Below are 24,539 nucleotides of genomic sequence, written 5' to 3'. Positions count from 1 at the left end.
TAGATGAAATAGCGGAATATGAATGTTTTGCCAGGGGAGGATTCACTAACACGAAAGGAGGGATTCATGTGGGTAACACAACAGTTGATTGTAAAGTAACATGGGTATTGTCTTGGTTTCCAGAGGCTAACATGAGTGATCCATTTGTAACTAGACCAGTGTGGTTTGAAAATCCCCAACCAATAAACCAAGCGTGTGAGAACATAACTATGACTTTGCCTACTGTGTACCTTCTAAGTAATCAAAATTTTCCTGTAGCTGATAGCTATTGGATGTGTGGAGATAACATTGTACCTAACACAATTCCACCACGGTGGATAGGACTCTGTACATTAGTGCGACTAAAATTACCAGCAGTTGTGATGTATGATGGTATAAATGTTATCCTCGAAATTGAAGAGAAAATCGCTAAACTAAACAGACACAAAAGGCAGATCGACGATACTAACATATACACTGACGCTCTGGGTCTACCGGCCGGGATCCCAGATGAGTTTAAAGCCCAGGATGAGGTTAGAGCTGGACTGGAGTCTATACTTCCCTGGATCACCATCAATAAGGATGTTAAGTGGATAAATTACATTTACTACAATCAACAGAGGTTTGCTAACATAACGTCTGAAATACTCCATGCTTTTGGTAGTCAACTGCATGCAACTAGCGTAATGACTCAGCAAAACAGACAGGTTCTAGATTGGTTGACAGCTGATAAAGGAGGAGTTTGTCAAATGTTTGGAAAATATTGTTGTACTTTTATCCCAAATCACACAGCTTCTCATGGAATATTTTCTGTTGCTATGGACAAGTTGACTAAACTTAAACTGGAGCTTAGAGAGAGTGCTGGTAAGGGGGGAAAGATATCATGGGATTGGTTAGACCAAATTTTAGGCAAATGGGGAGCCGTTTGGGCTAAGGCAGGACTCAGTGCCTTAATAGTCTTAATACTAGTTCTCTTTTTGACATGTTGCATCATCCCCATCGTGAAAAGACGCTGCACACGGGCTATGGACGAGCATATAATGATGACAGCTGGACTCCAACGGGCTCAAATGTTGAACATGATGACTCCCATGCAAATGGCACAAATCTGCAAGAGGGAGGCTGAGGATGGGAGAATTCCGGACTTGTTTCCCAATCCTAACTTCTTACAGGACACTGATGATGATGGACAGAGCACGGAGTGAGGTAAAATTAACTGTCGTTTGATTAAAGGAGTGAATCGCATAGGATGATGGACTGTGGATTCGAAGTCCATTGAAGAAGGAATCCCGTGGAGCAACGGATTGTGGACTCTTAATTTGGTATAATCACATACAGTGAGACATTATTTTGGTTGAATTATGCTTTTACACATTTTTTCGCTAAAGAATTGAGATGTGAATTGTGAAGGTTCATGATGAAGGTCGCTAGCGGGGGGGCCGTAGAGGAATTTCCTGCTTAAAAACAGCCGGGCAGGTTTTCGCCTCTGCAAAATGTGAACCTAGTAGGTGAATGGTAAAATCTTGTGTGTGTCTACTGTGAAGCGGACAATTTAATGTAAATATCAAATACGATATTTAAGGGGGGGTTATGTAGGGGCGTGAGTTTATGTAAGACATACGTGTCTGGAGAAAGTTTATGTAAGATATACTGGTCTCCAAGTAAACAGGGTATTGCTAGTACAAGGTCTTAAGTTCAGGTCATATGAGGACGGGAGGACTGGATGTTCCAGTAAACCTGTACCCCAGTACCTTGCCAAACAGGATGCACCTTGCTGAAGAGAAGCACGTACACACACATGAGTAATGATGTCAACGAAAGGTATAAAATGTGAATGCAAGTTGTAAGGAGGGTTCTGTCTGTATGTAAGATGTGAGGTGGTTGATCTGTGCATTAAACCCGCAAGAGGCTGTAAGATGATCCGTCGTTGAGTCTCGTTTGTCATCTCAACTTGAATGAGAGATCCGAGGTCAACTTCAACACTAGCTACACGTTTCCATCGTCAAATGCATTCCTGGGGCCAGAGTGGGGGACACTGAGTCCAATTTAAAGCTGCTGGCTAAGGATAAGTGTCACTGGGACCAGTGCTTGTTGTCCAGTCCAGACAGCCTCAGGTAGGAAGGACCTGTGGAACCTCTCCTCCAGACTTAGGGTGGAGGAGTCTGTCCCTGAAGAAGCTCTCCAGGGCTGTCAAGGTGGTGTTGATGGGGTGGGAGTCAGTGCTCAACAGAGAGGACAGCTCGGCCATCATTCTCCTCCCTCTCACCACGTCCACTGGGACCAGGGGGCATCCCAGGACAGAGCTGGCCTTCTTAATCAAACTGGACTAGGAGGCAGATTTGCAGTCTTACATGCTTCTCTGCCTTTCCTGTAGAGCAACCAACCACCCTTTTTAGCAAAGAAACGGTATCTGTCCCCGACAACCTAAGTATAAACATAATTCATTAAATGTAGAGAGAAGAGGAGTCACTCCTCGTCATTTTAGAAAATTATATCAGATTACTACCTTGGTTTATTCCGTCTAACAGAAACATGGCTGGGTCAGGAAGATTATGGTAGTTTAAGTGAAGCCACTCCTCCCTGTCATATTAATTCTCATATTCCTCGAGACACCAGCCGAGGAGGTGGAGTCACAGCTATTTTCAACTTAGACCTCATAATCAGCCTGAGGCCTAAACTCAGCTATTAATCATTTGAAAGCCTTGTTCCTAGTCTCTCTCACCCAAACTGGAAAACCCAGCCAGTTTCATTTGTTATAGTCTACCTTCCTCCTGGTTCATACTCAGAATTTTTAGCTGACTTCTCAGACTTTGTATCTAATCTAGTCCTCAAAACAGATAAAATAATTATATTAGGTGACTTCAATATTCATGTAGATGCTGAAAATGATAGCCTTCGCTCGGCTGCCTCTAAATAAGCCCACCCACTGTCTTAGCCACACCCTCGACCTGACTAATGGTATTGAAATTGAGAAGTTAATAGTTTTTCCTCACAATCCTCTTCTATCAGACCATTATTTAATAACTTTTGAATTTCTGTTACTGGACTGTACGCCACTGGTCAGACATGCTTTTACTCTGTCTGTCTGATGAAGTTGTCTCTAAATTTAAGGTATTATTTAAGGTACAGATATTCAACTCACGACCATGTCTCACTACAACAGAGGTCCCGTATTCTGAGTTTACTCATTTGGAGACAGATCTCATAGTTGATATTACTGCAGGTTCACACAACTCTCGACGCCACTGCTCCTTTAAAGAAGAAAATAATCAAACAAAAAAACAGCTCCGTGGTAGAATCCTAACACCAGGCAACTAAAGCAGGAAATACAAAAACTAGACAGAATAAAGCGCTCCACTAAGCAGGAGGAATCCCACTTAGCCTGGCAGAAAACTCTTCAATTATGTAAGAAGGCCCTCCCAGCATGCAGGTCTACTAGTGGTTCCTAGAGTTCTAGCAATAGAATGGGAGCCAGAGGCTTCAGCTATCAGGCTGCCAGTTTCAGTCAGGGGGGCAAACATTTAAGAGTAGGCATTTAACCTTCCTTGTTGATCAGGCTTATAGTTGGGGCCGGTGAGGCTGATCCTGGACCAGCCCCTAGTTTATGCTGCTATGGACTGAGACTACTGACGACTCCCATGATGCACTGGGCTTCCTCCTCCTCTCTGTTTCTATCCATCTTTATCCACAACATCCTCATGTGTCAATCATCCATCAACCTCAACTTCTTCCTGGAGGTGTCTGTGCTCTCGCCCTGCAGGTCACCTGGGGCTGTAGACACTGGGTTGATCACTTCCTGTCCTGGACCAACTACTTGCTCGCCCTGGCCCTGTGTTTCTTTCTCCTCTCTACCCCTCCCTCTCTCTCTCTACTTTTCCCCCTGTCCAACCCTCCCGCCCTCCCCACCCCCATCTCTCTCCTCCGCCTCTCAACCCCAACCGGTCAAGGCAGATGGCCGCCCACTCTGAGCTCGATTCCTCCTGAGGTTTCTTCCTGTTAAAGGGAGTTCTCTCTCGCTAGCATCGCCGAGTGCTGCTCCTGCAGGAATGTTGAGTCTCTAACATCTGAGTTACAGAGGGAGGTTCTAGACCTGCTCTTTGAGTAATGTGACTTGAGATGGCCTTTGTTGTTATTTGGCGCAATATAAATAAAGAGTGATTGATTGACTGACTGATTGATTGATTGATTGATTGAACCATCAGCTGATCGAACTGAGGCAATCGCACACTTCCTTGGGCCATACAGTGCTTTGGTGGCATTGTAGAAGCCCTGCGCGTTGTTGCTGTCTGCCATGTTTTGGATTTCCTTTGCCTTCTGCACCCATCAGGCATCCTCCATAGTCTGGAGAGCGTGCTAGGTTGTTGTTCTGGCTGCTATAAAGGTGGCTTTCAGGGTGGGAGAGCAAGGGCAGCAGGGGAGCACATTGTGGGCATCGTAAGAAGTGGCTGTATCTCAGCCAAGTTACAATCAAATCAGTCCTGATGATGCTTTCTTGTCTGACCAAGCGCTTCAGAGGCTGCATCGTGGATAGCTTGGCACAGAGCTGGCTGGTCAGCTGAATCCTCTGGGATCCCGTGAAGGTTTTCGGCAAGAAGCCATCAGAGTTGATCTTTAGAGGTTGGAGTATTCAGAGCTGCGGAGTTGATTTTGGGTTTGGTGCGGTCTTTGGTCCACGGGATTGTTGGGAAAGCCCGTTTTTGTTCAGCTTCCCCACTCCGTGCAGGCCAGTAACTTTGTACCATACCAGGTGCTCCATTCCCACTCTGGCATTGAAGTCTCCAATGATTATGAGCCGGGGTTTTCTGGAGTATGGAATCTAGAGCTCTGTAGAAGTCCTCTTTGACGTTGGCCTCGGCATCTAATGTTGGCGCATATGTGCTAATGACAGTGGCAAAGCTTCCCTTATGGAGGGGGAAACACCATGACATTAGGTGGTCGCTGATGCCGATAGGGGACTCTGGGATGTGTTACAGCAGTTGAGACTTCACAGCGAAACCCACTCCATAAATGTGGCATAAGCCTTTGGGAACCCCCTTCCAGAAGGTGTACCCTGCACCAACCTTAGTCAGGGAGTCCTCACCATGTAGTCTGCTCTTGCTGAGCAGCAGTGTCGATGTTATACCTTGCGAGTTTTAGGACACACACACACACACACACACACACACACACACACACACACACACACACACACCACTCACAGGGAGTTGAGAGCTCGTAGACCCTGGAAAGCATCAGGAGCAATCTCAGATATCTGGTTGTTACTCAGATCTCTGGAAATCAACAAACAAACACGTTACTGTTAGCATCAGAAATCACTGTCCACATGAAGGTTCCACCAGGGTTCCAATTCATTTCCAGGCCCAGGAGGAAAGTCTTCATTTTCTACAACTTGTACACAGGAAACTCAACAGAAAAATGGTTGTGAACACTGAGCAGCGGACATTCAACTACATGACAAACTACATGATTGAGGAAAGAGGGTTTTATCAATCAATCTAAATTAAAACATACAAGTACACATTCTCTCATATTTAGGAGATTTACTTTTCAATAACTTTTTCAGGCTTGGAAACACCTATTTTCCCTCCCTGAGGAACACTCTCCCACTGTACTCCTCCCTCAGTATTCCCACCCTAGGTACTCCTTCCCTAAATAGTTTCTCCCTGAGGAACACTCTCCCTTGGTACTCCCTCCCTGAGAACACCCTCCTTGGGGACTCCCTTTCTGAGAACTCTTCTCCTTCAGTACTTACTGGGTACTCTTTTCCCCAGTGCTTCCTTCCCTTAGTACTCCCTGAGTACTCCCTCCCTTTGTACTCCCTCCCTGAGAACTCACTCCCTCAGTACTCCCCCAGTACTCCACTTGTTGGTTTTTTGTAACTCACATTCGATGAAGCTTCTTGTAGGAAGTAAAAGCTCCTGGAGGGACGGACTTGATGCCATTCTGCTCCAGGCGACTGTTGGGGTGGGGGTGGGAGGTTGAGTGGGGGGGGGGGGGTATATATATATATTTGTAAATATTATACTGGCTTTAATTTGCACCCTGGATGCCCACTTTTTTCTTTGGCACACTCACATCTCTGTCATGGCCTCGGGAAGGTGGGCAGGGATAGCGGTGAGGCCTCTCCCCCGACAGTCCACAATGTTGTTACTGCAGGAACACATGGGGGGGCAGGAGCCCGATGCCAGGCTGCACGGCTGGACAAATGCGCTGCCGCCATGGCCTACAAGCAAACAAGAAACTATTGGCAACTTCAGCTCCATCAGCTGGACTTGAACTGGAGCGCGATGGGCACCGCTGCCATACCTGAGCAGGCGAAGTCACTCTTACGCAGCTCGGCCAGGTTGAGGCCTTTCAGGGCTGGTGGTGCACTGCACTGAGTGTAGAGGCCCAATGCTGGACGCTGCCGTAACCATGGCGACAACCAGGCCAGGTGACAGTCACATCGGAGCGAGTTAGAGTGCAGACGACTAGGCGGGTAAGTAGTGATCGAGGAGTGAAGGGGAAGGAAGGTGGGGATGAGGTGAAGAGGGAGGGAAGTGAGAACACTTGAAAAAAATACTTTTGTAGTTGAATTAGTAGTAGTAGTTGTTATGGCTGTAGTTGTAAAAACATTCTGGGTCATGAAAAACTCACAAGGTGCGAAGTTTGGGCATGTGGTTGAAACTGGAAACAGGAATACTGCTGATGTTGTTGTTGTTGAGTGTGCTGCCAGACAGTTTCAGAGAGTAAAGGACAACAACCACCACATACCTGAAGAAGAACACTGCAGTACTGTACTTCACTGTACTCACAGTACTTCCAGAGATCGCAGCGCCCGGAACGCACCCTCCTCAATACAGCTGATATGGTTCTTATCCAACTGACTGGCAAGAAATACAAAACCAATCGAGTTAATCAATCATCGACAGGAAAAGTATGGGGGAGGGGCAGTGTTCTCTCACAGGTTCTTGAGGTCAGTGGCTCCTCTAAAGGCTCTCCTTGAGACGGCCTGGATGAAGTTTTCACTCAGGTCCCTGAAAATACCACACACAAACACACACACACGCACACACAAACACCAACATTGGCACAGTCCTGCACTATATCATCACCATCATCATCATCACTATCATCATCATTACCATCACTATCATCATCACCATCACTATCATCATCATCATCATCACCACCATCACAATCATCATCATCATCATCACTATCATCATCATTACCATCACTATCATCATCACCATCACTATCATCATCATCATCATCACCACCATCACAATCATCATCATCATCATCATCACTATCATCATCATTACCATCACTATCATCATCACCATCACTATCATCATCATCATCATCACCACCATCACAATCATCATCATCATCATCATCATCATCACTATCATCATCATTACCATCACTATCATCATCACCATCACTATCATCATCATCATCACCACCATCACAATCATCATCATCACCATCATCATCATCACCATCATCACTATCATCATCATCACAATCATCATCATCATCACAATCACCATCATCACTATCATCATCATCACCATCATCATCATCATCACCATAATCATCATCATCATCATCATCATCACCATCACAATCATCATCATCATCATCACCATCATCACCATCATCATCATCATCATCACCATCACAATCATCATCATCATCATCATCATCATCACCATCATCATCATCATCACCATCACAATCATCATCATCATCATCATCATCACCATCATCACTATCATCATCATCATCATCACTATCATCATCATCATCACAATCACCATCACAATCATCATCATCACTATCATCATAATCATCATCATCATTATCACTATCATCACCATCATCATCATCACCATAATCATCATCACCATCATCACTATCATCACCATCATCATCATCATCATCACTATCATCAACATCATCATCATCACCATCATCACTATCACAATCATCACCATCATCATCACCGTCATCATAACCATCGCAATCATCATCATCATCACAATCATCATCATCATCATCATCATTCACTATCATCATCACCATCACCATCACCATCATCACTATCATCACCATCATCACCATCATCATCATCATCATCATCATCACTATCATCATCACCATCACAATCATCATCACCATCATCATCATCACTATTCTCATCACCATCACAATCATCATCATTATCACAATCACAATCATCACCATCATCACCATCACAATCATCATCACCATCATCATCATCATCACTATAATCATCATCACCATCATCATCATCATCACCACTATCATCATCACCATCACCATCATCACCATCATCATCACTATCATCATCATCATCATCACCATCATCATCATCATCACCATCATCATCATCACTATCATCATCACCATCATCATCATCACTATCATCATCATCATCATCACTATTCTCATCACCATCACAATCACCATCATCACCATCACAATCATCATCACCATCATCATCATCACTATCATCACATCACCATCATCATCACTATAATCATCATCACCACCACCATCATCACTATCATCACCATCATCATCACTATCATCATCATCATCATCACTATCATCATCACAATCATCATCACCATCACAATCACCATCATCACCATCACAATCATCATCACTATCATCATCATCATCATCACCATCATCACTATCATCATCACCATCACAATCATCATCATCACCATCATCATCATCACCATCACAATCATCATCATCACCATCACAATCATCATCACCATCATCACTATCATCACCATCATCATCATCATCACTATCATCAACATCATCATCATCACCATCATCACTATCACAATCATCACCATCATCATCACCGTCATCATAACCATCGCAATCATCATCATCATCATCATCACAATCATCATCATCATCATCATCATCATTCACTATCATCATCACCATCACCATCACCATCATCACTATCATCACCATCATCACCATCATCATCATCATCATCATCACTATCATCATCACCATCACAATCATCATCACCATCATCATCATCACTATTCTCATCACCATCACAATCATCATCATTATCACAATCACAGTCATCACCATCATCACCATCACAATCATCATCACCATCATCATCATCATCACTATAATCATCATCACCATCATCATCATCATCACCACTATCATCATCACCATCACCATCATCACTATCATCACTATCATCACCATCATCATCACTATCATCATCATCACTATCATCATCACAATCATCATCACCATCACAATCATCATCACCATCATCATCATCACTATCATCATCATCATCATCATCACTATTCTCATCACCATCACAATCACCATCATCACCATCACAATCATCATCACCATCATCATCATCACTATCATCACATCACCATCATCATCACTATAATCATCATCACCATCACCATCATCACTATCATCACCATCATCATCACTATCATCATCATCATCATCACTATCATCATCACAATCATCATCACCATCACAATCACCATCATCACCATCACAATCATCATCACCATCACAATCATCATCATCACCATCATCATCATCACCATCACAATCATCATCATCACCATCACAATCATCATCACCATCATCATCATCACTATCATCATCACCATCATCATCACTATCATCACTATCATCATCATCATCACTATCATCATCATCACTATCATCATCACCATCACAATCATCATCATCACCATCATCATCACCATCACAATCATCATCATCATCACCATCATCATCATCACCATCATCATCATCACCATCATCACCATCATCATCACTATCACCATCACCATCACAATCATCACCATCACCACCATCATGACGTGACCCTAACCCTAACCCTGATAAAAAGTAATGTAGACAGAAAAAAACTGGAGTCCAGTATGTTGGTTTTTCAGAGCAGGCTCCAGGCCACCAGGCAGACCAGCCATCTGTCTGCTCTCGGTTGCCGTGATCCGAAACCATCCAATACTTAAGAAAGAGAAGAGGGAGACGTTCAACCACAACCCTCCTCTCCTCGAAACATTACAAAGCTGCAGTCCTCTGGCTGTATTTGTACTGTGATTAGATTAACATCATTGCCCCAAAGCAAATACTTTTTGTTCCACAAGATCCAAATATTTCTCACGATTCATCCAAAAGTCTGACACTAAGATTTTTATTGTCAATGTGCTTGATGCCTTGGTTTCTCCAGGTGGCAAATATTTCCTAAGAAATCCTTCATTCCTATTTTCAATGAAAGTGCAGTCTCTTATTTGAGCTCCTCCCCCATCTGTCACATGATGCACTGAAAATTCCTCCCCAGTTATATCCCCCCCACCACCACCACCACCACCACCACCATCACCCAAGCATTATTTCAAATACTTTCCCATCCGGTCGTCAAGATTTTTGTTGCCAGGACATAAGAAGTTTGGATCTGGTGTTTACTAGAATAAAACAGAGTGGTCACAGCTGGACGTGTGTGTGTGTGTGTGTGTGTGTGTGTGTGTGTGTGTGCGTGCGTGAGCAAGAGAGAGGGAGAGAGGGAGAGAGAGAGATAATATTTGCTCTCTCTCCTGCCTGCTACATCTTCTATTCGTCTGTCAGGCCAGGTCAGTCCTTCTTGCCCTCCTTCCTCACACCCCTTCATCCTCTCATTGTTCTGCCATCACTGCTGTGGTTTCAGTCCCCCTGTACCCCTGTTCACAGCAGGGAATGAGTGGGAAAGGTAAACTTTCCCACTCATTCCCTGCTTGAACTCACCACCCTTCTCTCCATCAGTCTGCCTGCTCTAGAGGTCACACAAGGGTCAGGTCGCGCGGACAGTTCTGATTGCTCAGAGGGGAACTGCAACAGTGACATGTCCGGTCTAATCCAGGTCTCTTTCATCCAGTTGTTCGTCAAAAAACACAAACACTTTGCTTGGAGATCAGAACTAACTGATTTAAACTCTTCTGCTTTGAGTCCTGCTGCAGGTCAGGTACCCAATGGGTAACTCACCAACATATTTGTTACAGGTAGGAAACCGATTAATGAAATTCACAGGTGAGAACATAGAACAGAACCAAATGCAGGTGGGCAGCAGGTTCACATAAAGCTATGTTAGTGTCATTAATAGATCAGAAATTAAATGACTGACCAAGCCTCATTCGCCAGGTGCTAACCCTATACTGAGCCCCCACTAAGGTCCATCACTGACATGTGATCCACCACCAGCGAGGTGCTCGCCATCAAAATGGATGACACAGAGGCAAAAAAGGAAACACCAGATGATGGACAACACTTTGTTCAAGGGCAAGTCAGATGTGTGTTACCTCCGTGGCTATGTGGCTTTTTCATTGATCCTCGCCAGGCAGAAGCAGCATTTGGTCAAACAACAACCAACATTCAACATGTTCTCATGTCAACATTAAAGCTTCTGGATCACATCCGGAGCAGTGACCTTGCCTTCAAAATAAAAGCAGCAATTGTTTATTATATTATGCTGTACATTTCCTTGACTTGTGTAGAAAATTTACATGACCTTTTATTCAGTGAAGTGTATGTTCACACTTAATGAACAGAAATCCACATCTAGTTGACCTTGATGTCGAGAGACACACGATACAAATTAATCCAACACTCTATGACTGTGAAAGTCTTCCACATAGTTGAGGCGATTTCATGATTATGCTAATTTGGGGGAATATACTGATTGTTCCCTCCTGACTTTTCTACATGTCTTTCTTGGTGTGAATTTTTAGTAGTCGTCAACTACATTAAGAAGCAGCTGCTTCATAGTAAATGTGTTTTCCATTTGGAAAATTTTTCCCAATAAAAGGTAAATTCAAGGCTAAAAGAACAGAAAGTCTTGTTTTTCTTTTGTGCACAAGCATCTATTTTTCCCGTTTCCCTTCAATCTGGCTGTCGACCACAAAAATCTCAGAGACGAAACACAGCAGGGAGGGACACGCACACACATTAAATATTAGCTTCATACCACATCCAGAGGGAAATGTGATGCCCCCTACTCAAACCTAGTCCACCACAAACACACTAGAGTTCGCAATGCTGCAGCATGTGCGTGACAAACACACATGATCCTGTTAGTACACACAATCAAATACTGTGTAAATGTACATTCATCCACACCTAGTGAAGGGTCGTGACCGGCTGGCAGAAGAGTTACCACGGCAACTGGCAAAACTAAGCCAGTCTGTGAGGTACTAGCTGGTATTGCTTGAACTCACTCTGAGAGAACTTGTCTCACTCTCGCAGTCCAAACCTCAGTCCTGCAAGACTCACCTCTAACTTGCAGTACACGTTACTCTCGCAGTATTTGCCTCAAACTCGCAGCACTCGTCTCACGCTCGCAGCACTCACCTCACTCTTGCAGCACTCGCCTCACACTCCCTCCACTCACAGCACACACCCCTCTCTCATAGCACCTGCAGTATTCGCCTCACTCTGTCAGCACACAAGTTACTCTGGCAGCACTCGCCTCACACTCATAGCACTAGTCTCACTCTCACAGCACTCGCCTCACACTCATAGCACTAGTCTCACTCTCACAGCACTCGCCTCAGTCTTGCAGGACTCATGTTGCTCATGTCACTAGTCCACAACCAGTCTTGTGTATATTTACAAAAGAAGTTCTAATGCAGTGCTTCCTGTGGGTACTGCCCTGCTATCGGTCCTCACATCCATCACATCATCCAGCAGAGGGGAAAAAAACAGGTGTGAGTCTTCTACCACCCCTCACGATATCTATGTGTTTCAGACAGCAGGCGGCGGTCTGAGAGTGTCAGTAGAGTCAGAGTGTGTCAGGCGGCGGTCTGAGAGTGTCAGTAGAGTCGGAGTGTGTCAGGCGGCGGTCTGAGAGTGTCAGTAGAGTCGGAGTGTGTCAGGCGGCGGTCTGAGAGTGTCAGTAGAGTCGGAGTGTGTCAGGCGGCAGTCTGAGAGTGTCAGTAGAGTCGGAGTGTGTCAGGCGGCGGTCTGAGAGTGTCAGTAGAGTCGGAGTGTGTCAGGCGGCGGTCTGAGAGTGTCAGTAGAGTCGGAGTGTGTCAGGCGGCGGTCTGAGAGTGTCAGTAGAGTCGGAGTGTGTCAGGCGGCGGTCTGAGAGTGTCAGTAGAGTCGGAGTGTGTCAGACGGCGGTCTGAGCGTTTGAGATGACACTCAAACAGCGGTAGCCTGTTTGTTCCTATTGTTCTTTACTTCAGACAGACATGCTGGCCAATGATGTCTCTGGTCCAACTCTCACACCAAGCTGTGGAAGAACAGTGAAGCATGTGACCATGTCCGTCCTAAAATTCTGCATCTGCTGAGATGTGTCAGACACACAGGAAGAAGCGTCTCTCTCGATTTCTTCCTGCAGCCCTGCAGATAATATGACTGCTAAATACACGCATGTCCTAATAGACTGAAAACCCACTGGCATATTAGCTTTAGAGTGACATGCTTTACAAATACAAACATATAATCACACACACATACACACCTGCTGTATGGATGCAAAACTGTATAATTAGCAAATTCATTAGTACTCATGCTAAAAACAAATAATGATGTCATACACATATCAGGACATTTCCTGGAGCTTTGTGATATAAAATATGGTGATGTACATCATCACTCATTTCTGGTCCCACAATGGGAGGAAACCCTGCTACACACACTCACCCTCGGGGTTATAGTGAGGTCACACAGCGGTTAGCCATCACCCCCTCTGTTAGCACTGCACCACCAATTAGCTGCACACAGATATCTCGATAGGGATGTTCTGTCAGAAACAGACTAGAACCTTCTTCCTTCCCCCTACTTTTGTCCTTCCTTGTCTAGGTTGTTGTTTAATTGTGAAAAAGCAACAATATAAGGAACAGATCTTCTTCCATGTTCTACTGCCATGTTCCCACAGGACCCCAGAAACAGGGTCTAGAATATGATATTGTTCTTTCCAACCCTTTGTGTGTAGTGGTCCTGTTGTGTATCATCAAAAAAAATGTATGAACAAGATACAATGAGCTGATGGCAGAGTGGCGCCACAAGTGCTAAAAGAGACCAGGATGCATTCAGGGAACCTTGTTCAAGTTTGGGCGATGTTGCTGCTGCTGCTGCTCATATTTCCACATCTTTGCATTGTTGATTCATTTTTGAAGCTACTAATGTAAATCCCACAAAGCTGCCAGTCAACGGAGCTCATGCTCTATCAACCCTCTGAGCATCCGTAGAAAATCAACCTGACTGACTCCCATCAATCTGGCTTTAGGCGTGACCTCTCACTGCACTCCTGTCAGCCTCAGAACCACTGGAGCTGCTGGTCCGTCCTCTGTCCTCCTCCTGCTGGACCTTCTGCTCCTTTGACCCTGAACCATCAGACTCTCCTCTCCACACGTTCTGAACTCAGCATCTCATGATCGATGCTGTTGTGGTTCAAGTCCTACCTCCTAGGTAGATCCTTCAGAGCGTCATGGCGGGGAGAAGTGTCAGAATCACATGACTTATTAACAGGAGCACCCCAGGGGTCGGTGCTCGGCCCCCTACTCTTCTCTTTATTCACCACCTCACTCGGTGCTATAATCTGTTCACGTGGCTTCTCCTGCCACTGCTATGCTGACCACACTCAGCTCTTCCTGTCTCCTCCACCTGAAGACACGTCTGTCTCAGCTCAGATATCAGCAGGTCTGGCTGATGTCTCCTCATGGATGAAGGAAGGCCACCTTCTACTAAATCTGTCCAAAACTGAGCTCGTTGTCTTCCCAGCGTGTCCCTATGTTCAACCACAGATCAGCGTTCCGCTCGATTCACATCAACTCGTGCTCACAAACTCTGCCAGGAATCTGGTGTCATGATTGATGACCAGCTGACCTTTAAGGTTCACGTGGCCTCGTTGCTCAGTCTTGTCGATACGCCTTCTAAGACACCAGGAGGATCAGACCCCACCTGACACAATGAGCCACACAGCTTCTGGTGTAGGCGCTAGTGATGTCATCATTGACCACTGCTGCTTTCTCCTAGCAGGCCTCCCTGGTGGACCTTAAAACCTCTGCAGACGATCCAGAAACAGCAGCTCGTCTGGTCTTTAACTCGCCCAAAACTGGACGTCACCCCGCTGTGAACGTCTCTTCCCTCTCGCCGCTACGCTCCGCCTTTGAGGGTCGGCTGGTGCTCCCAGCTCAGCGTGGCTCTGAGTCTCCAGCCTGGCTCTTCTCCTCTGTTGCTCCCTCATCGTGGAATGAACTTCCCAACTCCATGCGACCCTCAGAGCCCCTCCCTGCTTTAAGAGCCGTTTGAAGGCTCAACTGTTCAGGGAACACGAGGCCCTCAAACCTGAGCCTCCTCCTCCTGGTCCTCAGGGTGGACCGAGTCAGGAGGTCTGAGACCGGCTCTGAGTGAACACTCAGCACTGACAGTGGTGGATACTGAATGTGTTGAATGTTGAAGATATTGTAGACATTGAATTATTGGTTGGGGTCAGTTGTAATTGAATTATATTAACAAAAAACCCTGTCCCTTCTTCTGCCACTAGGTGGCAGCACCTGCAGCCATCACACTTGAAGCTGTTTGTCTACTTACTAAGGTTCCTCCCTCCAGTCTAAATTCGTGCTTGTGTCGCTTTGGACAAAAGTGTCTGCTACATGAAACTGTAGAGTTGTAGAACTGTAGAACCAGTGACCACACAGTTCACCAGCTGGTCAAGGTGAAGCTGTGTGATATCATAACATGAACACACACACACACACACACACACACACACACACACTGATGGATGATGGCTGGATGATAGATGGGTGGATGGATGGATGGATGATGGATGGATGATGGATGGATGGATGGATGGATGGATGGATGGGTGGATGATGGAGGGATGATAGATGGATGGATGATAGATGGATGATGGATCGATGGATGGATGACAGATGGATGGAGGGATGGATGGGTGGATGGAGGAATGGATGGTAGATGGAGGGATGGATGGTTGGTGGAATGATGGATGGATGAAAGTTGGGATGGGTGGATCGAAGCATGGATATTGGAATGACGGATGACTGATTGGATGGAGGGAGGGAGGGATGTGGGACTGGATGGACATATGTATGATGGATGGATGATATGGATGGATGGATTGATGGATGGATGGAAGGATGTTGGATGAATAGATGACAGATGATGGATGATGGATGGGAGGATGGAGGGATGAATGATGGAGGGGTGAACGGATGGAGAGATGGATGGAGGGGTGAACAGATGGAAAGATGGATGGAGGGATGATTGATAGAGGGATGGAGTGGTGGATGGAGGGAGGGAGGGATAGGTGGATGGAGGGATGGATGGATGGGTGAAGTGAGGAAGGGATGGATTGATGCAGGAATGGATGATGGATTGATGGAGGGAGGGATGGATAGACAGATGGATGGATGGACGTATGGATGATGGAGGGATGGATTGATGGATGGAGGGAGGGATGATAGATGATTGAGGGATGGATGGATGGATGGATGGAGGGATGATAAATGGATGGATGTAGTGATGGAGAGATGGAGGGAGGGATGGATGATGAATGTGTGGATGGATGGATGTAGGGATGTTGGGATGGAGGGATGACTTGCCCAGTTCCCCAGACACCCAAGTGGCACCACACAGGTCTCAGTGGCAGGATGCTGAGGGGGGGTGGGGGGGCGTTGGTACTCACAAGCGTGACAGGGCTTCATTCTTGTGGAACAGCAATTCTGGAATCCGACTGAGGCGGTTCTTGTTGAGGCGACTGGACACAAAAACCATGTCAGGTTAGAGACAACCACGTTGGGTCCTGGTTGTACAGCCAGTAAACGTGCTGTTGTGTAGTCTCACAGTCTCTCCAGCTCCTTCAGCTCATCCAGGGCTCCTCGCTCCACAGTGCTGATCTGGTTCTCCATCAGATGCCTGCACAACACAGATCATCACACATCAGGAAAACCGTTTCAGTCAGGAAAGTAGTTCCGGCTATGATTCTGGTTCAGGGGCTCCTTATTTAAAATGTTATTTTATCACCAATGTTGTAATAAATATTACTTGCTCAATTATTTTAACCAACTTTGCAGTAAAAGATGATTGAAGAGAAAAAGAATTGTATTTTTTGGACAAAACAAAGCAGCATTCAAGCAGGCTTGCTCCCCCCTGGACAGACTCAACACCTCAGTCCGGATCATGTTCTTCAACTTCTCCAGCACCTTCAACACCAGACAGCCCAGACTGCTGAAGGCCGAACTGGAGAACACACAGCTTGGCGATCCCCTCGTCGCTTTGGTCGTTGACTATCTGACGAGTTGGCTGCAGTTTGTGAGACTGCAGAACTGTGTGTCTGATCAGTAACATCGGGGCCCCCAGGGAACTGGACTGTCCCCCTTCCCTTCACCACATGCACTGCTGACTTTAAGTACTGCACTGAGTCCTGCCATATGCAGAAATTCTCTGATGACTCGACCATTGTGGGGTGGGTTGAGGACGGGAGGGAGGCTGAGTACAGGGACCTGGTCAACTGCTTTGTGAGGTGGTGTGGGTAGAACCTCCTGCAGCTGAATGTGACGAAGACGAAGGAGATGGTGATCGACTTCAGGAGGAACAAGCCCCTGCCCTCTCCTGTCTGCATCAATGGAACGGATGTGGACATGGTGCCTAAATACAGGTACCTGGGAGTCACACTGGACAACAAACTGGACTGGTCCACAAACACAGAGGCCATCTACAAGAAGGGCCTGAGCCGGCTTTACTTTCTGAGGAAGCTCAGGTCCTTTAATGTCTGCAACAAGATGCTGCAGATGTTTTACCAGTCTTTTGTGGCAGCACCATCTCCTTTGCTGCAGTGTCCTGGGGTGCGGACCAATAAGGAAAGCTGGGTCTGCTGTTGGATCCAAGCTTGTCACCCTGGAGGAGGTGGTGGAGGACAGGATGCTGGCAGAACTTCTAGCAATCATGGACAATCCCCCTCACCCCCTCATGCCCTCCACCAGACCCTGGACAAGCTAAAGTGCAGCTTCAGCAACAGACTCCTTCAACCCGAAGCTCTAAGGAACGGTGCAGGAAATGGTTTCTTCCTACCACAATAAGACGTTACAACTCCTCGACCTGTCAGAGCCACAATCACAGAACTGCACCAACCCTTCCCTGGTTACCTTGAAGCGCCTGCTGCACAGTCACATATTCTTATACCATAGTACCGACTGTATGTATATCCTGTACAGTCAAGTATGCTATATATCATATTATACCATATCTGTGTGCTTGTACTTATGGTATATAGTGTAGTATAATTATATGTATAAATATTGTACAATATCATATCATCATACTATATACTGTACGATTATTAGAAACTACACATGCCACCATATCGTCAGTATTATTTTAGTCAGTATTATTATCATCGGTATTATTATCATCAGAATTATCAGTATTATTATAATCAGTATCATTATCGTCAGTGTCATTATCATCGGTATCATTTTGCCTCTATCCATCCATCCATCCATCTATCTATCATCTATCTATCTATCATCTATCCATCCATCTATCTATCTATCTATCTATCTATCATCTATCTATCTATCTATCTATCTATCTATCTATCTATCTATCCATCCATCTACCTATCTATCTATCTATCTATCTATCATCTATCCATCTATCTATCTATCTGTCTATCTATCTATCTATCTATCTATCCATCTATCTATCCATCCATCCATCTACCTATCTATCTATCTATCTATCTATCTATCTATCATCTATCTATCTATCTATCTATCTATCTATCCATCCATCTACCTATCTATCTATCTATCTATCATCTATCTATCTATCCATCTATCTATCCATCAATCTATCTATCCATCCATCTACCTATCTATCTATCTATCTATCATCTATCTATCCATCTATCTATCTATCCATCTATCTATCCATCTATCTATCTATCCATCCATCTACCTATCTATCTATCTATCTATCTATCATCTATCTATCCATCTATCTATCTATCCATCCATCTACCTATCTATCTATCTATCTATCATCTATCTATCATCTATCCATCCATCTACCTATCCATCTATCTATCCATCTATCTATCCATCTATCTATCCATCTATCCATCCATCTACCTACCTACCTACCTACCTACCTACCAACCTACCTACCTATCTATCCATCCATCTATCTATCCATCCATCTATCTTTCTACCAATCCATCTATCTATCATCTATCTATCTATCTATCTACCAATCCATCTATCTATCTATCCATCTATCTACCTATCAATCATCTATCTACCTATCATCCATCTATCTACCTATCATCTATCTATCATCTATCTATCTATCCATCTACCTATCATCCATCTATCTACCTATCATCTATCCATCTATCTATCTGTCTATCAATCCATCTATCTATCTATCTGTCTATCAATCCATCTATCCATCTATCTATCTATCAATCTACCTATCCATCCACAATGACACGGAGACCCCCCCCCCCCCCCCCCCCCCCGTAGCCACATGGGGGCAGCAGCAGTGAAAACACCAACCCGTGAGACATCTCAGCAGAGGAAAACAGGGAGTGACTCACAGCACTCGGAGGTGTTTGAGACCCGCCAAATCCGTCTTGGTGATGCTGGTCAGGTTATTCCCGTTCAGATCCCTAAAAACACAAGAAGGAGCCATTAACACTGACAACACACACACACACACAAACACATACACACACACTTGGGGTGGAGTGTTGCTGGTGGGTCATGTGACCATTGATTAAGAAGGGCGGGCTTTAACCCTGTGGACTTGTTTGTCTCCTTTGACTGACAGTTGGAAAGAGAGAGATGATGATGTCACTCTTCGCACGATACTTTGTGGAAGGAAAAGTAAACTAAGCTGTGTGTATGTGAGTGTGTGAGCGCACGTGTGTGTGTGTGTGTGTGTGTGTGTGTGTGTGTGTGTGTGTGCGCGGTATCATGTTCCTATGCTACTGTAAAGGGTGGAGCAGGGAGTGACCTTGTGCTGTCCTGAGTGTGATGCTGTGGTCTGGGCGTGGACACCAGGTCTTGTCTTCCCTTCACAAACATTAACACACCTAGGAAAGCTCTAAAAGACGAGAAAACATCCCAACCCAAGAGGACAGGTGAGTGAAGACGGGCAGCACCCGACACACGCCACCCTCTAAATCAGCGTCTGGATCCTTCCTCTGAACCCATCAAACCTCTTGAGGAGAAATGTTAGACTTCACGTTATTGTAGCTTCCTCCAAAGACATTTCCTGAAGGACAAGATCCTTCAGATCTCCACTGACTAAACCCCTGATGTTAAATCACTCTGACAGTTAAACCGCTCAGACAAAACAAGCACAGAGAGCAATGACCTGCTTATTGGTGCACGCTAAGAGCATGTATGAAGCTAAGTGAACACAAGTCTGTTGGTGTGGCGCAGCAAGCATGGCAGGGTCAAGGGTCAGCAGGGCAACAGACTCCCCATGAGTGGTGACTCTGCTGAACAATAGCTCATTAAAGCAGAACGCGTCCCTCCTACTCCTTCAGCGGGGCAGTTAAAGCCCCTGGCCCACATTTACATGTAACATGAATGAAGGCCAGGAGCTCAGGGACAAAGAGGGAAGCGAAGCAGTGTAAACAGTCAAACTCTCGCTGGAACAAGGTGTGTTTGTAGTCCAGCAAGAAGTGATCCTGTCAGGGGTGAGGTGTGTTTTACCATGTCCATGGTCATGTCGCAGTGGAGGCAAACATCTGTCAGGTGAGTGAGTGGTGTTGCTTACCTGGTCTCACCCTAACCCCCAAGGAGGCAGAAGGAGAACCAGAACTGGTTGTTTTCCAGTACCTGTATCATTTCATCTCCATGCTTCACCTCCACACTTCCACTTTTGCTCTGGTCAAACAGCCAAACTCATCAGTGGGGTAATTAGGAGTCAGCATTGCCACGACAACCCAACAAGGAAGCTGTTTTTGGTTTAACCGGTGCAGTCAGCTTGATAGCTTGATACGCTCTAACTCCCAACTGCTTCAGCCACAGTCAATTCCAAGAAAGTTTCTTCAAACCAGCATCTTCAGCAAAATAGATTTAGAAGAGAGACACAACATTTTGTTAGATTCTACAATGAACCTGAATTAAAATTAAATTTGGAGAGCAGATTGCTGGTGGATGCTGTTCTGATACTCCGCTTCTGACTGGACCAGCCCTGACCCTGACTCTCAGAGGTATGAATGGAATTTTATTTGCAGTTTCTCTACTCAGTTAATGACTTTAACTTGATGAAGGGAGAAACTGTCAGCAGACCAACAGTCACCATCTCAGAGAAGGAGGCCAGTGCTTCTACAGGCTCAGAGTTTTCTCCAGGCCAAGGTCTTTGAGTCCTCATCCCAGGTCATGAAGCTATCAGCCTCCACACTACCTTCACCACAGAGGAGGAGGGATAAAGTGTCTCTGGTACCCCTACCCATCATCAATTATTCACACCAGACACTCTAGAACCTGAAATAACACCCAGACCATGAACAAGCTCTGCGCTATAAATACCGTAGAGCTTCTAATCCGGACGCTAACCACGACCTGCGAGGGTCTGTTTCATTGTTATATTTGATGACTCCATTTGTTGGCTCCTAATCAAGCTAGTCAAGCCAGCGAAGGTCAGACTTTTCTCCTAATAACACCTTAGAATTTGTTACTTGGGTGGTGAAAGCAAGTTACTGTAGTGTGAAGGAGCGGCAGTCCAGGTTGCAGTCCAGGCAGAATCTAGAACCTTCATTATCATCTCAAGTGCTGTGGAGGCGACTGCAGGCAATCATTAGCTCGCCTCGCTAATGACGCTCTCACTGTTCTGTAGGGGACATCACCGAGCAGAGCTCTGTTCTACTGGAGTTCTGTGTTTCACAGTTCGAATTTCTACTCTGGGAAAATGGTTGAGATTCTGAGCTACTACCTTTACCGCATTTACCAAGGGGTTTTATGCTAGTTTACTATCAGTGCAGAAATGCAGCTGAAGAACTTCATATAGTCACGTAATCCATCCCTGCTCAACTGAGCTGAGGTCCTTGTAATGCCCTTGTACAGTCACACTGAAGGAACCTGTTGTTCCCTGTGACTCTGTTCTGTTGCCTTTGGTGACGATGATCCTATGCAACATGAATCAAATGTTCAAAGACCAGGTGAACAGTAAAGCTGTAAAGGTGTGTGATGGAGCACCTGGTGCAGACAGGAGTCCACCAGAGGTCCAACTACATCACATCTGTGTTCTTCACCAGGTAACGTCTTGTGCCATCGAGCTCAGTGCTGAAGAACGAGGTGACTCAAGAGGAGACGCTGGTTGAACTGTCCAATAAATGAACGTGAAGAAGACATAAAACAGGAGCTAAAGACAGAAAATATAATAAAATATCTGTAGTGTAGCACCAAATGACTGGAGACGTAGCAGAGGAGCGTAAAAGTGTGGCCTTTGAAGGCAGCGAGCGCACTGCATTGTGGTAGTTGTAGTTTTTCTTCCAGATTAAACCAAAAGGGTCCTCTTTGCAGTTTCCTGGGCCAGAAGGCGCCAATGTCGTATGTAACTGCACATTTCTTCAACACATGTGACCGAGTTCCCATACTATCATCCCTCCAGCACCAAAATCCTCATCCAAGGGTTTTAGCATTTCAGCGCGTTTCTCGTGTCGTACGCTCTGTGCTGCCCCCTACTGATGTCAGGGGGAAACACAATGTGCTAGCTTGGGGCTCATCCTTGTAATTTGGTCAGACCTGATTGGCTGCTGGGGTCCATTGATAGAATCAGTAAAGTGCTCCAGTCAAGGTGCGGGCTCAACTGTAGCTGGACACACTGTTCGTATGTCATTAGCTTCTTGCTAGGACAGTGCTAGCGCTTGTGCTAGTAGCCCTGCTGAGCGGCAGGATGCCACCAGCTGGTGTCAGTGGGCTGTCCGGCTCACTGGAACAAGAACAAGGTTTTCATCACATTAGAACCTTATTGGAAGAGGATGGATGTCCAGGGATTAGTCAAACCCTCAGACGTTACCATGGAAACAGAGTTAGCCCTTGTGAAATACTGCATTTCAATTTTGATTACAAAATGAACTAAAATATGTATGAATGCCTCCCCTGCCATTGTCCCCACAACCCTTGGCCAGCTCAGAGCCCCCTGGTTTTAGCTGTACTGTAACTTAACGTATCTAAGAAGCCGTGACACTTCCTCCTTCACTCTCTGATTGATCCCAAGTTCCAGACTTGTGAGGCAGGCGTTTTTTAATTGTGACTGTCCTGCAGGATTTGTGTGTCCTCCTGGGCACAGAAGAGATTTGGAAGGTTGGAAGGAAAACCCTAACCATTTTGATATGCGCTCACTTTCTTGCTACTGACACTTCCTAATACCTGCACAGTTTTACCTTCATACCATGAAGGTAAAACTGTGCAGGAACCCATATCAGCTGAGTCTGAGGAGTCAGCTGGGAGCTCCCCTCACATTCTGACCCTCTAGAGGGCTCTGATCCAGGTCCAAGGTCTAGGACTTTGGTGTTGCAACTTCTCTAACGGACCCACATGAGTGGGTCTTAGGTTTGGTTGCCTGCTGCCATCAACATTCAAGTCCAGTCCGTTCCACACGTGTAGCACAAACCAGACAAAAGTTCTCTGGTGACTTTTTAACGGGAGAGCAGAGAAGTTCCCCAGAGGAGAACCAGAACCTCCTCTTGGGTGGTGCCATGTGGAGCAAAATCAGAATTTGTAGTTTAAAGAAATGTCACACATTTTTAGAACTTTCAGCAAACATAAGCAGGATAAAGGATGAGAAGGGGGGACTCAGCTGAATTATAAAATGGAAATTTAAGCAGAATCACAGAAATATTCAATATGCAGCGACACTGGGGGCCATAGAGGAACGAGCCTCGCTGCCGCAGAGCAGCACTGCGAGTGTGAGGTTAAACACTCGACACACACGAGGGAGGATGACACCACCTCCCTCTGTCTCTCTCCCTTTGTCTCCCTCCCTCCCTCTCTCTCCCTTTGTCTCCCTCCCTCTCTCTGTCTCTCTCTCTCCGTTCAACCCTTCACTATCAATCATCGTGATTCCTAAAACTTCCCGGTCCAGCGGCACTGATGAAGGATTCTCCTCATCCTCGTGCCTCTGAGTACCGGAGTACTCGTAGTAGTGAGATTGGGATTGGGGGGGGGGGGGGTACTCACAGCCTCTCAGTTCCTCTGGGGATGTTTCTGGGAACGACGTGGATCCCCAGGCCGTGGCAGTCCACCGTGTTACCCAGACACCTGCAGGAGGCCGGGCATGCCTGCGCTCCTCCCGCCAGAAGCACCGGGACGCACCACACCAGGATCGTCCGCAGCCGCGAGCCGGGAGATGGACCCGTGACCAGCACCATCCTGCAGCCTCTGACCCGGCAGAACCTCTCTCGGTGACCGCTGATCGGCACCGGGTCCTCCAGAGGGGGTGGGGGGGCACTGAGGAGGCTGAACAGCAGCAGCAGATCC

The 24,539-nt window shown here is 45.9% G+C and overlaps 1 protein-coding gene across 1 annotated transcript in view; it reads right to left on the bottom strand.

Moving 5' to 3' along the window:
- LOC147258095 (slit homolog 1 protein-like) overlaps positions 1–24,539 on the bottom strand; it is a 65,230-nt gene extending 40,691 nt beyond the window's left edge. The window contains exons 1-11 of the mRNA XM_086212474.1: positions 24,240–24,539; positions 19,640–19,711; positions 16,885–16,956; positions 16,727–16,798; positions 6,924–6,995; positions 6,774–6,845; positions 6,616–6,687; positions 6,286–6,449; positions 6,055–6,202; positions 5,864–5,935; positions 5,178–5,249 (exon numbers count right to left, since the gene is read on the bottom strand). Of these exons, the coding sequence (XP_086068600.1) occupies positions 5,178–5,249; positions 5,864–5,935; positions 6,055–6,202; positions 6,286–6,449; positions 6,616–6,687; positions 6,774–6,845; positions 6,924–6,995; positions 16,727–16,798; positions 16,885–16,956; positions 19,640–19,711; positions 24,240–24,430 (1,079 nt within the window). The 5' untranslated portion in view covers positions 24,431–24,539. The remainder of the gene's footprint in view (positions 1–5,177; positions 5,250–5,863; positions 5,936–6,054; positions 6,203–6,285; positions 6,450–6,615; positions 6,688–6,773; positions 6,846–6,923; positions 6,996–16,726; positions 16,799–16,884; positions 16,957–19,639; positions 19,712–24,239) is intronic.

Source organism: Aulostomus chinensis, chromosome 8, assembly GCF_037954235.1.
Source record: "Aulostomus chinensis isolate RoL2024-O1b breed Wild chromosome 8, RoL_Achi_v1.0, whole genome shotgun sequence".
In the NCBI taxonomy this organism is placed as follows: Eukaryota; Metazoa; Chordata; class Actinopteri; order Syngnathiformes; family Aulostomidae; genus Aulostomus; species Aulostomus chinensis.
Note: the sequence above shows the minus strand (reverse complement) of the source record. Positions and strands in the feature narration are given on the sequence as shown.